The sequence below is a fragment of the Botryllus schlosseri genome, chromosome 6, assembly GCF_051294905.1.
Source record: "Botryllus schlosseri isolate E-star chromosome 6, Bs_hap1, whole genome shotgun sequence".
NCBI lineage: Eukaryota > Metazoa > Chordata > Ascidiacea > Stolidobranchia > Styelidae > Botryllus > Botryllus schlosseri.
The window spans coordinates 14190135-14205453 of NC_137241.1; the positions used below are offsets into that span (position 1 = coordinate 14190135).

Here is a 15319-nt window from a genome sequence, read left to right on the forward strand (position 1 = left end):
AATATGGTAAGCCTATGTTTAGGACACCGAATCTCTTCAGCGGCGACTAGTTGATGGACATTGGACACCCAGACTTCCTTGCGGCCCTAGCTATGATACGGAGTACGTTATGTTGTAGTTTTCGCAGTGTCTCGAGTGCAGTTTTACTTGGAGCCCCCTACAGACAATGCCATATTGTAACTTCGATTGGATTACGGATTTAAAGAGTATCAAAAGATCCCAGGCCGCACTTCGGTGATAATTTAGGGTTTAGGGACTGCATATGACTCTTCCAGGACATGTCCGAGTCCAGTGAAACCCCGAGATATTTGGCATTTTTTGCGTTGGAAATGGGCTGACCAGCGATGTTAACGGTTCGGAAATTTTTTATAAGAGACCGCAATAGGCCTTACTTATTAGATCTTAAATGTAACTTGGAAGCATAGACTATCAGAAACGCTACCGAGAAATACTGGTCAGCCCTCACTATTTACAGGACCACGATCTAACATATCGATCTCGCCTTCCGTCACTTGTCCCCTAATTTTATCGCTTGCCATTTTATATTATATTCTTTTACTTTCATTCAATGTGCATGCCTCCTCTTTACATCGCCTAGGCCCAGGTGGGTGTCTGATCTCAATGACTACTGCTAGTCGTTTCGGCATCTTTCTATTATTCATTGTGTTGCAGTCTTGTGATGTTTTGAAGTGATGAAATTTTATGAATTTACTTGAACGTGAAATCCAAGTGACAAATCTCAACTGTATTCCAATATCTAGCCAAACTGACCTTTGGATTTTGTATTGATAAAACCAAATGCTGTGCAGACGCGAAATTAACGGAAAACTGTCGATTTTCAAAATGACGGAACTTTTGTCCCCAAAGTCCAATTTTCATAAAATGAAGCTCATCCTGTTTGGAATTAGCTCATCTATGCGTGTACCAAATGTCAGGAGATTTGAAGAGGTCAGTCAGTCAGTCAGTCAGTCAGTCAGTCAGTCAGGTAGTGGTGTCAACATCGGAAGTCTAGATAAGGAATGGCCTAACTGCAACCGCAACTGGTCTTTCGGCATCCTCCTCATTACATCGCATTGCGCATTGTGTGTGTGTGTCGTTCAAATAAAAAAATATAATCTGACGATTATTATTATAAAATCCCGTAAAAATTCTAGAATCAGCATTTTTCTCGTCTGGTTATCGAACTTTTGTGGTTTGTTAAAGGTGCTCTACTTTCCGGATCCCAAATAAGGAAACCCTATCCAAACCCATGTAAGCTATGCCTTTGCTCTTCCCGTGTCTTTACGAAAAAGACCCGGTGAAGGAATAAGATATGAAAAGAGCAAGGAAAGCGTCAATAGATCCCAATCGAACACTACACCGCGAACACCGCGAATTTGATACTACAGATTCTAATAGGCTATTACGTAGGGTTACCACATGTCCTCCTTTAGGAGGATTTGTCCTCCTTTTTCAGGAAATCGAAAATATCCTCCTTTATGGCTTTCACAGCCAGGCTAACTGGAAAAACGTACCCGGGAGGATTGGTGTCTTTCCCAAACCTACTGTTGGGTCAGGATCCCGCTAGTGACGTTTGCAGATTCATTTCAATGTTATATCGCCAGAAGATATAGCGTTCGAGGTACGGTTATTGCTTCTTTACGGTGGACACTGGACAGTTCATATTACTGTTCGCGGATGAATATTAAGTTGGGTCACGGTTGATTACCGTTTCAGTCGGTCAGCCATCTTGTTGGAATCTTTGTCACATGATTTTGTTTGTTCCCGTGACCTAGACTCGTGATTAGTTTTCGCGAAATTTAAATGCCCAGCACGTCTGATAGTTTTGTGGCACATGGATGTGAGTCTCAGTCAAGTGATCGAAGTCAGGTCAGTGCAATTTCGTTTGTGGGTTAGCTGAGGCGAAACTCAGCGCCGCAATGACATAATCACGCTACTCTTTGACGTACGTTTAGTACCGGTTGTTGTGACATGCCTGCTGCGTGTAATGCTGTGTTTGTATTTTTACAATAACGCGTCATGATTGACGTCTTACAGCCTTTTCGAATTTGACTTGCAGTGCTTCACCCTCTGCCACAGTGCAATAGTTATTTTATTGCTGCTCAGTGCTGAAATGTGCTGGAAATTTGTTTCTATCGATTCCACTGTTATATAGTTGCATCATTGCAATAGGTCCAGTGTGGAATCTGTAACATATCATACCACCTTTTTCGAGTGACGTCTAATTTTACTTGAGATTGGGATGAACAGCAATATGATTACTTGATTGGTAGTATCTTCCCATACCCACCGTAATACAACTAACCACCTGTTTGGTAGAAAGCAGAATCCCGCTTGGATTGTATGTGCTGAGATCATTCCTGGCCTAATGAGTCCGTGTTGTTCCGAGGCTATGATCATCTCATTAACAGCGATGTAGTCACAATATACTTATGGTCCTTGTGTGTTTTAGACTGAACAGGCCATGTAAATGCGATGCGACTTTCAATTATGTCACAAAATAGCTGATTGATAATGATTATCCACTTGCATTAATGTTTTTCTCTGCTTTTCTCACCCCTGTCAAGAATCTTGCTTTCTTTATCCCATGCCCCAGGAAATTATAACCTCTCTCACAAGTGTGCAGCTCATGCATTGTAAATGTGATGTACGACTAACCAAAGTTGTTTCTGATACGTTATACAGACATCAAGTGATATGAATATCTGAGGGCAGTTACAAAATAAACTTGCACGGCCTGCGTGTCAAAACTCATTTTCATCATGGACCAAATCAGCATAATGGGTTAAAGGTTACCTTCAAACAGCATGGACAATGTGCCTTATTAACAGCATCCATAGTGCACCAAATGATTATCTTCATGTTTTGTTTGATTGCGTGATGACACAATTGCAAGTTAGATAAACTCTGTGGGCTGTGTCATGATGAATCATCTTCAGAGTTGCTTAAGTTGGTTTCTCATTTTCCTATAGTATGATGCATAACGAGAATTGTGTAAGCTTTGATTTGTAATCGTTACTAAAGTTTGTTGCACATGAATTTCTTTTTCAATTTGACTAGTTTTATGAAATCCAATTCTGAGAAGCATCATCTAATGCCATGTTGTGACGGACGTGGTAAACACCAATCAAACTTCATAAGCACAATTCCTACATCCTGTACTGCCGCATTGCCGTTGCCGCAATAACTTGGTCATGTGATGATGCGATCACTGCATGGTGTTTGTCCAAACTGGACTTTGGCTAGCTTTGTATGGAATGTGCAATTGAATGCTACTAAATGGTCACGTTACTGTTCATTTCATCTGTAATTTGGCTGAGTCATGTGTGGAATCATGTGATGAATTAAATAATGAGTGGTATTTTCAATCGAGGTGTCCTCTGCTGCATTATGATCATATATTGCTAGCTCTCTATTTGATCACCTATCAAGGAGTGCAGTTGAATGCTAGACTTGAAAATTAACGACTCTTATTGTCGTACAAATTCGTTAGCAAAACAGAATTGAGAGCACTAGACCTGCTGTCAGTGCTGTATGAATCAAGTTCCCAGAAAATTGACTTACTTCCTGTTTCAGTGCATGAATGTGACAACCATACATCCTTGCATTGCTGATTTCACCGAATATGATCATAATCTCCTCACATGCAAAACCTGAGTACATGGGCGTACTGAGCATTAAACAATAGTGGCAGCTACCTGTTGTTTGGATCCCCATGTCTCTACGGTTGAACCTCGTGTAGGGTTTGGTTCGATCGTAGCCCCAGTACAAATAATCTGTTATCAAACGCGTTTTCCAATCATTTCGAGATTTTCTTTGTATCTGCTGTAAATTAATGTCCCAGGCATGTTCTGTATCGCTATAATGGCCGTCCCGGTATCCTGCCTTTGGAGACCAATGTACTGTTCCACTCGAGAATTGTTCTTTCAAAGTGTTTGTGGTCATAATATTTTAAATGTTGACAGAATTCTGTTGTTCAAAAGTTAAATGATAACACCAGTGTCAATATGATATCACAATGGTAGTCCAAAGCTCCGCATTCTGTATCTTGGTGACTGTGCGTAAACTATTCTTTCCTTTGTTTTTAGAGAAAAGCAGGCAGGGGATATTGAAGAGAGCCACCAGGGTCGGTCTCCTGATATCAACGGTAAGTCTGTCTGGTAGAAATTCTATACATGGTCTGACTCAGTCATGTGGTTGTTAACCAGTGAGGTGATTGGTTGCATGTCATGAATTTTGTTGGCGATTTGGTCCAGGGCGCTAGAATTGTATCACAACATGTCGTAATGTGGCCCAGACCAATCCTATTCTGTCATATTCATGTGTTTTCATTTTATAGATAACGAGGACGAGGGACAAATAGCTGAAGGCGATACTTCGTCGCAACAGGATGAAGGATTTCACTACCAGATACGTAACACGTCAGACAATGGTCAGGTAAGATAACTGGTTAACCCATGAAATTGTTACGTTGTCTACAAAAACGATGCAAAACAAATTTGACTCTATTCCAACTCGTAGATGCAAAGTTATTTCAGTTTTCATTAATAATTCTGGGATCACCCACCTTCCGATGCTCTTTTTTCAAACTTCAAACTGCAATGACTTTGCTTCTACCGGTTGAAGAACCCTAACCGTACATGTCGCGAGATTATGCAATTTTCATTATCATGGAAAAATAGCTTCAAATTGTACATTTTTTCGGAGCATTCGCCTGCACTTTTCCATCATAATCCTTGAATGCGTCCTTCACGGTGTATTTGATGAATTGTTATCAAGTGTTGCCCGACAACCAAGCTTGTCGCTCTGTAACCTCAAAACAAGCGCTAACTTCAACCCAATACTGAATGCTCATATGTTTGTGGACCATTTTCGAGCTTTTCAAGGTTTCACAATATCGGAAACAAAGCTTATTTCTGCCGCTTCTTGTCAGGTGACGTACCGCGTGGTGCAAGTAGGAGGCGACGACAACAATCAACAAGCGACCTTGAGCATCGTGACTACGAACGGGATATTTAATCAGCTGTCGCAAGACGAAAACGGCGGGGGCGGTTCACCTCAGGTAGCTGTTGTGATTGTGTCGAGATGACGGCACCGCGAAAATGAGTTGATGCTACGCAGATTTTCAATCTTGCCGTCTAACGTGTTGGCGCTGAGTCAGTATGATGTCATTCATGCACGTGCCCGATTCTTTATCTAGGTCGCAATCGTCGGGAATCCGTTCAATAGTGACACGGGCGGCGATAGTTCGGCAGGTAATTTGCTCGTTCTCATCTTGTTAGCGCTGTCGTAAGAATTTAGTGGCGATTAGTAATGAACTATCATACAATGTCTACAGCTGCCGCTTCCGCTGCCCAGGATCCGTCATTGCTGTCTGGTGGTGAGTGAATGTTGTATCGTGTTATTGGTTGTGTTTTCATGGTAAAAGCTCTGTTCGCGTTTATCGATTTTGCTGGCACATGTAGTTCGGTGATACGTCGTGTATTGATCATTGGTCACTAATTCCATAATGATGCGTGCTTTTGTCGGTTGATTTGTGTTGTGATGTATTGACTTACTGTTGTGGCAAGGACCAAACAGCTGATAAGCGACATGCCTCAAATGGAAATTTTCAAACGACAACCAACACATTACCAAACATGTCATGACGTTTATTAGTTACAACATCAACAACGCAGTCCTTGCCACAACAGTAACTAATAAACATGACATGTTTGGTAATGTGTTGGTTTTCGTTTGAAAATTTCCATTTAAGGCATGTCGCTTATCAGCTGTTTGGTCATGTGACGCTGTATGTGAATTACAGTATTGAATGTGCTTGCATTTTGCATAAAATGTAGCTCTTTCATATTATACCTGCGATGGTTCGCGGCATTATAGGTTGAAAACTATATTCTCTATTGCAAAAGCGAAGTTGGCACGGTGTTTTATGTTGACAATACTTCATTTCTGGTTAATTCAGATTAGTAGTTGATCCATTTTTTGCGAAATAGATGACCTTCCATAGTAATAACAATTATATGTTAGTACTCAAGGTTCGTGAATAATGCCAGAGAGTAATTTTGCCACCTCTTTCCAACTTGATTAACCCCTACCTAACTTGCCCGATTTCATGTATGTGCATGTGCACCGTAGTGGAGGGTTTACATGAATATGTATGACTTTCAAATTTGATCTGCTTCTTATTGGGATCCTTAATTTTTATTCATGAAATCCCGATTACAGCAGGGCAGTTCTATGTGATGATGCATCCACAAGAAGTGCTACAAAGCGGCACAGGGACCGGTGAACGGACGATACTCAGTAGAGCTTCATTTCAGACGTATGCAAAATGGCTGTTGGTGCATTATTTTCAATGGCATTTCATTACATTATTTTTCATAGGCGGGACGAACCAGGCAAAACCGGACGAGACGACAATAGGCGAGTACAGCATAACGAAGGTGGGTATTGGGTACATTGCATGATTAATGTGACTCTAATGAAAAACGCGCTCGATGGAAACCATTTTTTATCTTGTTGCCAAGCCCCTGTACGCTTACCCTTTCTCACATAAGTGCGTATAATCCACAGGTAGTCAGAAATGAAGCTACTGGTAACTGTTTTGTAGCATTCAAGGATTTTCCTGCTTGCATTTCTCACTCAGTGGCTGTGTCTTCAGATAGATACTTCCACTCATACTTGGTTTTTGAAGCAAAACCACATATTTCTTTGGATTTTATAAAGTAGAAAGTAGAACTGGTTCGCATCACTTTTATTGGTATTGCTGTTGGTGAGTTTATATCTCAGTTGTGAAGATGCATCCTAATTCCCAAAATAGACCACTTATAATTAACTGGTAAAATCGTGTCACACCTAGACAAAATCCACATTTTGAAGCTATTAATTTGAGTAGTTTTCATTTTCCCCCATGTCATTTCCATTGATTACCAAGGATTGATAAGGATTAACCAATTGTTTCTACAGTTGAGCGGCGTCGCCGAGATAAGATCAACAGCTGGATTATGAAGCTGGCGAATTTGATCCCCGACTGTGCAAATGACCACACGAAGCAGGGCCAAGTATGTAAATTTTCTCAGAAGTAGCCGAATTACAGTTATGCGAGTCGGCACGCCAGATCGGTGCACGTGAATTGGATGTGCACATACCAAGTGTCCCGTTTCATGTTTTACTCCGGGCGCCGAACTCTCCCATTTATCCGGTCGAACTTATTTCAGAGCAAGGGAGGCATCCTAGCCAAGGCCTGTGACTACATCGGAGAGCTGCAATCGGCGAACTCTCACTTGTCCGATAACCTCAAAGACTACGAGTCGCTACAGTTGGATTACGAAGTCTGCAGGCAGCAGCTTGAAGACGCCAACCGTCAGATTCAGCTGCTGTCTCAAAAACTACAATCACATCAGATTGAGTCCCCGATCCAACAAACGCAGTAAAACTAGACTGTTGTCTTTGTGCGAAGAGACTGAAGGATCCTGTGCTAGCCGCAAACAGAGCGCGAGATGAGAGTGTTGGAGTCGGTGAGACGGGAATGGATGTGTCTGCCCCATTATTGACACACAGAACAGCAATTTAAAATGTTGGAAACATTTTTATTTTCCAAATAAACATCCTTTACGATGATTGGCTTGGTGTTAGCCAATGCTGCGAGGTAAGGTTATCGATATCTTACAATGGGGTACATCAAACTGCGCGGCGATCAGTAGTGAGAGTAGGATTTACAATTTTTTCCACGAGTAGTTTTGGTGGGTAGATAGCCCAGCTTCCTGTCATCTGCGGGGAAGATTCTTTGCCCATGTTGCAAGTGCCTTTGCTCTTTCTTCTTCATCAAAATACCAAATGGTCACTGCAAACCTGCAGTACACAATTAGAATTTAGAAATGTGGTAGTAGGCAAGGATTCTTCAGAAGCAGCTAAGGATACGTAATCTGCATCCGTTTTGCAGGATATGACATGGCCTACCGTATATTATTAATTCTAGATTGAACTGACCGCTACAAACAGCTGTTTGTGGAAAGTTCAAATAGTTACCTTTTATGTGACCAGAACGATTATAATGCCGACTATATAACATATGTTATTTGGTGAAATTTACCTTTTGTGACAATGTTGCGACGACCTCACATGTCTGACGTGTATAGCTTTGTAGTACATGATGTCTTGGATGCTTATACTCTTGGATACAGCTTTCCACAGTGGAATATAGTATCGGAATCATTTTTTCAATCAAATTCTTAGTTGATTTATCAACCAACTGTGGCAATCTCACTACTGGACTCGACCATTTTACCCAGCCCTCATTGCTGAGCATGCCTAGATTTGATTATGAACCTTCGTTAGGGACTCTTTGATTTAAGTATACCTCTTCGCCACATTTACGTGCGATCTTTGTGGTGCGACTAATAAGCACAAAGATGAAGTGTATGCAAATCAGCTTGATTGGCAGTTGCGTCTAGTTCTACATCAAGGCCTTGCCCGAGGTGACGATATTTACGCAAATATATTTAATCGGGATCAGAATCTGAAATAGCGTTGCCGGCTTGGCAAATTGAAGCATGCGATGCTCATGATTGAAAACAGTTATCTTCAAACAAAATATCTGTAACACAGAATTTAACAGAGCACTGGCCATACTATGCAATGAAGACTCCCATAATCGAATTTCAAATTGGAACTGTTCAAGACAATCGCTGCACAGTGCAACAATGGGTACCAATAAGTGTCGGTTTTAGTTGGTAAGAATGCGCACTTGAACAGAGATCAGAAACATGCATATGTTGGTAATATTAGAGCATTGAAAGGAACAGATCACAGTCATTCTACTATTGCCTGAAGACTATTAGTTCATTGCATATGGTCGATAAGATTTACTAAGTGCATTCGGGACTACTTTAGACACCGCTATAGGAGGGTTTTTCTATGATAATCATGACGCAAAATATGAGAGCCACTCGTGTAGTGCAGGCCAGGGACTGGCAGCATACGACCCATGGGATTCTGATCGGAAGCAGACTATTCACTATTATGTTTTGTGGACTAAAAATGTTAGAAGCCTGAAAATTTTATATAGGTATCCTTGAACAAGTCCAAGTTTGCCCACCTCAAAAATTATTATTGTCATGAATTCACCGACTAAACTAACGTATGCATACATTTCCAAAATAAATTCATGATTAATGTATTCAGGAATCCAGCTCGCCAAATACTTGATCTACCTATATCAGTATAGAAAAGTTTCCCAACCCTGACATAGTAGGCTATGTTAATATCCAGGGTTGTAATGACTCGACTCAAGTCAGGATTTTCTGTTGACTCGAGTCATTTTCTCAAAATACGGAAATGACTCGACTCGAGTCCATCCGTGTATTGACTCGACTTGGACTCGAGTCATTGCGCATGACTCGAGACGCAGACGGCCAAGACCGATATTTCATTGTAATTTCGAAGAATAGTAAAGTAATTAAACTATAGGGATTTCTTCTATTGGTACTGGTACTTGAAAATACGACCAGAAACTGCTAAAAGTGAGGAAAATTAGTATATTATAAATGCGAACCATTCGATATCACCAAACAGAGTTGTAAAAGGCGGGTTTAACAATACTTTAACAGGAAACTGAGCAGTCAACACAATGACTTTGACTCTACTCGAGTCATAATACTGTGACTCGGACTCGACCCTCTTTTCGCTGACTTGGACTCGGTGGTGATTTAAAAATGACTCGACTTGACTCGAGTCAAAACTATAAAACTGAGATTGACTTGTGACTTGGTTACAACCCTGTTAATATCACAAATAAAGCTCTCACCGCTCTGCAAATGCAGGAAGTACTTCGTGTGGATTTCTGCTGTCGGAATAAAACAATAAAAGCCTGTTGAAATGTGGAATGACTTCGGCCACTTTCGATTTGGCGAACGCTGTAGGGTACAGTCTTAAAACTCCCCCCATTTTCTGTAAACATGCATCAACATAAGTATTGCAGAACTCATGTTGGCTGAGTATCAACTCCATATGAAACTCACCTCCTTATCCCAGTTGCGATTCATATAATATATTGCAGTGATACATCTCCCATCGCCGGAAGGGTTATCTATATGACATTTGTAGGCGGCGCCGTTTCCTGGGTAGCAAGCCAACATTGCCTGAAATTTCCATATGCACAGTTTAGTCCAATTCAAAAGCTTTTCAGCCATAACACTTGCTACACTAGCACTACGACACACCCATATTATATATAGTAGTAGGCTGAATTTATACGAGTTTATGACCGGATATCAGAACGAAAATTTGCTTACTAGAAAATATCAATTTTGATTTCTAACCACAAAATACCTCTGTAGGCTACCTTATGTCAATAGAATTAAGGGCAATCAGAATATGTCACACCATTTGATCAATAGACATATTTGAATACCAGAATCAGACACAACAGTTACATATGTAGTTTATAAGTGTTGGAAATACTGAAATAACGTCTCTACTGGTGTTGGGATGCTTCTAGTCATGACTCAAGTCAAATCAACATTTTTGAAGGTCTTAACTGTGACTTGAGTCACGGGGCATTAAATGACTTCACATATATAAAATATGAAATGACTCATAACCCAGAAATAATTTGAGTCAATTTCAAGTTATCAAATATTCTACTCCAAAAAGCATTCCTAACCTCTCAGTAGCACTGAGAAGTGAACACTGAACTGAACATATTTACTGGATTTCATTTACGTTTCAATATCGATCAGTATCAGCTCCAACATCACAGACAAAACGGGAGCATCGTTTGTGTGAAACTGGTATGGGCTTCAGTCACTTCAATATCTGCGTACCGTGTCCATATCATTTATGTTTGAATCCATCTTGGGCTACGAGAGAGTGTAAAAAAGTAGTTATGAGCATTAATAACGTGGATAGTTTTGACATAACGATGTGCTGTTATGGATGTTGATCGTTGAATTCGAATAACTTCGTGGCTGGGTTCAGAATTCAATGAACACTGTCTAGGTATCAGAAAGTGCACAAGTATGTTCATTGGTTTCCAAATGTATGAAGTTTTTCTCGACTAGAAATGTGTTGGTCGGTTGGACATACCGCAAACTTTTCTGTGGTATTGCAAATGAATCAATGAATGCTCCAAGACTGAAAGTAATGGCGAGGTTATGCTTCATAATTCGTTAATCAGTAATTTGTTACTGATATCAAACACCGCTGACTGGATGAATGTTCATGAAATATATACAGTATGCCAATGGTAAATGCATAGATACCAAGTCTCAATGTAGAATACTGAGCTCCAGGGAAACTGCACGATCATGGTATATTTGCCTAGCAACAATTTCAATTTTCTGACCTTTGTTCTTTGTGATATCTTATATCCGATTCGCGAGTTGCATTTGCTTATTATAGTGTCGATTTTTCTACAAACATAAGAAATATTCTTTGCATTTTCTTCTGAACCGTCCAGCCACACAATTTCATCTCCTCGTATTTTTTCTCGGCCCCCCTGATCAACGACTTGACCGGGTTTAAATATTCGTGGCATTGAATGCAACGCCCTTGCGTCATCCCAGCATTTTTCAGCAATGGGCCTATCCAAAAAGTTGTCAATCACACATATCCCAAGTTGCTTCAAGTTATTTGTAATCCTGGTAATCATGTTTCTCTCACGGTCTGAGAATTCGTCCAGTACTTCGAGGCCAAGAGAATTTTGAGCGACCCACTGAGGCATAAATTGTGGATTCTCCGCTCTTATACTGAGATCGCCGATGTCCGTTAAAAGATTTTCTGTTTGAACTTTGGGATCCTCCTGCACCGTTGTCGTGTTGTTATTGTGAATACTGCTATCCGCAGCATTTTTCTTGCACACTCTCTTGTGTTCTTTCCAATCCATTTTCTGATGCTCGTGACTGCAATACGCAGTGTTCACACATCTGGCACAGTACAGTAGATTGTCCGTTTTTTCACATATTTGGCAGGACTTCATGTCCCGAGTTCAAATACACGTGGCGTCCGTTGATTTTGCCTAATTTCCCCAGACTTTACTGCTAAATGCATTACACGAATAGGTAATGCTGTACTGGAAGTGAAGAATAAGATTTCAAATCATTTCAATAATCATTTTCAAATACAATGGCTGTTACTTAACGCGTGCCTTTAGTGATAACCATACTTTATCCGTCGACCAGCTGCAGTTAATAACAACTATTCGCTGGAAACACTGTCTGGTTATTGATACAGCTTGAGGAACTGGAAATATAGTATCGCCTACTGGTAGTAAAGTCCATCTTAGACTAGATTGTATGTATATACATCACGAAACAATCTTAGATCATCGGTAAAGATGTACTGGTGTTGCAGATTCGATAACCTTGGCACTCCCCTGCATCTCTATCATCGAAGCACCTCAATTATGAAAATAAATACATTCCTTTGATCGATGAATATGAAATACCAAACAGACACCTCAGTGGTGATTTATACTATTCATTCATCATTGGTTTATTAGCAATTTTTATCAGTTCAATACACCACAAAAATGCGATACAATGAAAAGATAGGAAGGTGACGAAGCGACTTGGGGTAGTCTTTGGAATCAGACAACCACCTTGGCCTAGGCAATGTAAAGAGGAGGCATGCACACTGAATGAAAAGTGAAATATGATAGTGTAGAAAAAGCAAGCGACAAAAATGGGGTTGCATTTCAAGGAAGGTGAGATTGATAGGTCAGGTCATGGTCTGGTAATCTTGAGGATGGACTAGTATTTATTTATGCATATTATTAATAATAAGGAATTGACCTTGTGACATCACACCGCTCCATAAGAGTCACTTTATTTGTAATGTTTGGAAACGATGTAGTGTAGAACTAATAGCACGGATCATCTTTTCTATCACTATGAATACTGATCTGCGCTCAAGTTTACAGGACCACGGCCTGACATCTATTTTACCTAATAACGCATGGCCGCATGCCACTTCATTTCGATTCTATGTTACATCCAATTCAGTATGCAACTGTGCATGCCTCTTATTTACATGTCCTAGGCCAAGACGGATGCTTGATAGCCCAATATTGGTTAATGGTCACTGTCTGGTTACGGACTTCATGCCGACATCGTCTATTTTGGCGCGCGCTGAGTAGTATTGGAATACGGAGCGCGGGCTTTACAAGACGAACCAACTGTCATACGAAATAAAAACAAATGTTCTGAACATGTGCGATACCAATTGCGGAACACATCAACGTTTTGACCAGCAGAAATGATCACTGACTATAAGACCCGCGAAACTTCCCATATGTCACTCTCGCTTGCGTAACCACTGTCTCCCATCCTTGAGTTCTTTTGACTGACATAACAGTGCTTGCACTCCTACGCCACGCCTGCTAAAAAGACGTCGCCATTGATAATACAGCGATGCTCACGTGCGCAGATTCAGCACGCGACTTCAGACGCCTAAGGCCTCTGCACACTGAGCTCGCGACCCGATAAAACGAGAGAATCGCGCCTGTCTGCGACTGGACCATGCAGACCGGAGTCGCTGGCAACTCGCAACATGCCGTCTGCGACAGGGTTGCGCAACTCCGCGACAAAGTTGAAAATTTTCAACTTTGTCGCGAGTTGCGAGCGACTGGTCAACAGTTACTGATCGTTAGCTCTATGTCACCGCAATAGTTTGTCCGGGTATTGCGTGTTTTGGCATCTATAATTGTTTCCTCATTGAATTTAGACTGATTTGAGGCCATTTTAAAACTTGAAGCTTAACTGCAAGAGCGCATTCTACTGTAAGCAGTACCGGTACTTGGTAATTACCAAAGGCCAACCAGCTCCGGCAGTACCGATACCGCGAAACTCTCAGTCATTGTATGTCTACAAGTGGATTTATTAGATATATACCTTGTCCGGTTCATTTTAACCTGTACAGTGTACATTGGTTGAAAACTGGGTTAAGCAGGTACATATAATCGTGGTATGTCATGGGTTCACTGATGTATATTTCAGATACCGGTATATCTCAGTACACCACGTCTGAAAATCTTTTTGTTGACTAGGTTGCAGCAGTGTAACTCTTGATGTCAGATTTCGTCTATTCTCCTTTTTATCAGACTTCGGTACGAATTGTAGTGGCTAATATTATAAGTCATAAATGGACTATGCATCATTATGGAAAATGAATCAACCAGGCCTACGGATCAGGTTCCATGCTTGATACCTGAGGGCGAATCGAAGATTGAAAAGGAAAGAATCCCAGAGATATATTTGAATATTGTTAAGACTTAATTCATATACAATAAAATTATAATGCATTTGAATGTTGTTCTCTATCATATCGAGAAATTAATGTATGAGTGCTTGACAGTTGACGCACTCACTGAGGCAGTGGAATACAGAAAGGCTTGGTGTCTGTAGCATAATAGGCTACAGCTGGAACTCCAGAAATTTGGATCGGCAACCGGAAATAGCACCTTTAACTGGGTCACCCAGATTATGCGTTTTCAGCATTGAAATATGATATTGGTTCGTTAATGGAAAAGTGTGTGCATATAAGATGTCATCTTATTCATTGACAAACCCATGTATACCCATCGAAATATTCATTTTGCGATCTATCGGGAGCTGTGCAATGTGTATCCATTGCGAGACTTCGGACAGAACGCGCAAGAGCTGTAGTTGCCGCTTGTGGGCACTGCCGGGACCAGTGTGCATTGCTTCGCGACTTACGACTCGCAACTCGCAACGCGCAACTCGCGATGTTGCGTCGCGAGGTCAGTGTGCAGAGGCCTTTAAGGCCTCTGCACACTGAGCTCGCGACCCGATAAAACGAGAGAATCGCGCCTGTCTGCGACTGGACCATGCAGACCGGAGTCGCCGGCAACTCGCAACATGCCGTCTGCGACAGGGTTGCGCAACTCCGCGACAAAGTTGAAAATTTTCAACTTTGTCGCGTGTTGCGAGCGACTGGTCAACAGTGGCAAACAGTGGCAAACGTGACTTGTTATCCTGCCGATTTTAGCTTTTTGCAACGAGGTTGTGGTCATTGGCCATATTGTGCATTTGGGATAATATACTCGACCCAGCACACACATACAGCGGGGAGATATCGTCGATAGTGCCGATAAGCGCTCACTAATAGGGCGGACCCGGTCGATTCCAGTCGTAGGTTTATCTGGGCTCCTCTAACGGCGGCAAACAAGCCCAGAAAAATACCCGACGAAAGAAAGCACTCACAAGGAATGAAATGAACCAGAAAGGGCTCCGGCTTCAAAAGTTCAACCTCGAAACGAACTGTAGGCTACGTGACATCGGGCACTTCAGGCCGAGGTGGA

At 41.3% G+C, this 15319-nt stretch overlaps 3 protein-coding genes across 4 annotated transcripts in view; 1 reads left to right on the forward strand and 2 right to left on the reverse strand.

Annotated features, from left to right (window-relative positions):
• LOC145440300 (uncharacterized) overlaps positions 1-2301 on the reverse strand; it is an 84946-nt gene extending 82645 nt beyond the window's left edge. Inside the window, exon 1 of the mRNA XM_080317868.1 lies at positions 2291-2301. The gene's annotated coding sequence lies outside the window, so the exon portion shown is untranslated. The remainder of the gene's footprint in view (positions 1-2290) is intronic.
• On the forward strand, positions 1715-7620 carry LOC145440314 (upstream stimulatory factor-like). 2 transcript variants are annotated; one of them, XM_080317885.1, is made up of 10 exons: positions 1715-1869; positions 4089-4147; positions 4340-4437; positions 4934-5062; positions 5201-5255; positions 5339-5380; positions 6226-6322; positions 6385-6443; positions 6967-7061; positions 7218-7620. In XM_080317885.1, exons 1-10 carry the CDS (start codon positions 1835-1837, stop codon positions 7431-7433), a joined length of 885 nt encoding a protein of 294 aa, XP_080174011.1. In that variant the 5' UTR covers positions 1715-1834; the 3' UTR covers positions 7434-7620. The 2 variants fall into 2 exon arrangements, with proteins under 2 accessions (XP_080174011.1, XP_080174012.1); XM_080317886.1 differs by having other exon boundaries at positions 6229-6322.
• LOC145440312 (prolyl hydroxylase EGLN3-like) lies at positions 7569-12525 on the reverse strand. The gene is made up of 4 exons (XM_080317881.1): positions 11345-12525; positions 10020-10139; positions 9806-9948; positions 7569-7851 (listed from the first exon to the last, which is right to left on the reverse strand). Exons 1-4 carry the CDS (start codon positions 11975-11977, stop codon positions 7767-7769), a joined length of 981 nt encoding a protein of 326 aa, XP_080174007.1. The 5' UTR covers positions 11978-12525; the 3' UTR covers positions 7569-7766.
• Positions 12526-15319: the final 2794 nt, after the last annotated feature.

Coding starts and splice junctions, on each gene's coding strand:
- LOC145440314 (XM_080317885.1), top strand. CDS start 1,835: ATGGATGTGAGTCTCAGTCAAGTGATCGAAGTCAG. Junction 5,381..6,225: donor TCCGTCATTGCTGTCTGGTG/GTGAGTGAATGT, acceptor TCCCGATTACAG/CAGGGCAGTTCTATGTGATG. Junction 6,444..6,966: donor GCGAGTACAGCATAACGAAG/GTGGGTATTGGG, acceptor TTGTTTCTACAG/TTGAGCGGCGTCGCCGAGAT.
- LOC145440312 (XM_080317881.1), bottom strand. CDS start 11,977: ATGAAGTCCTGCCAAATATGTGAAAAAACGGACAATCTACTGTACTGT. Junction 10,140..11,344: donor AGATATCACAAAGAACAAAG/GTCAGAAAATTG, acceptor TGGAAATTTCAG/GCAATGTTGGCTTGCTACCC. Junction 7,852..9,805: donor CTTCCTGCATTTGCAGAGCG/GTGAGAGCTTTA, acceptor TGTGTACTGCAG/GTTTGCAGTGACCATTTGGT.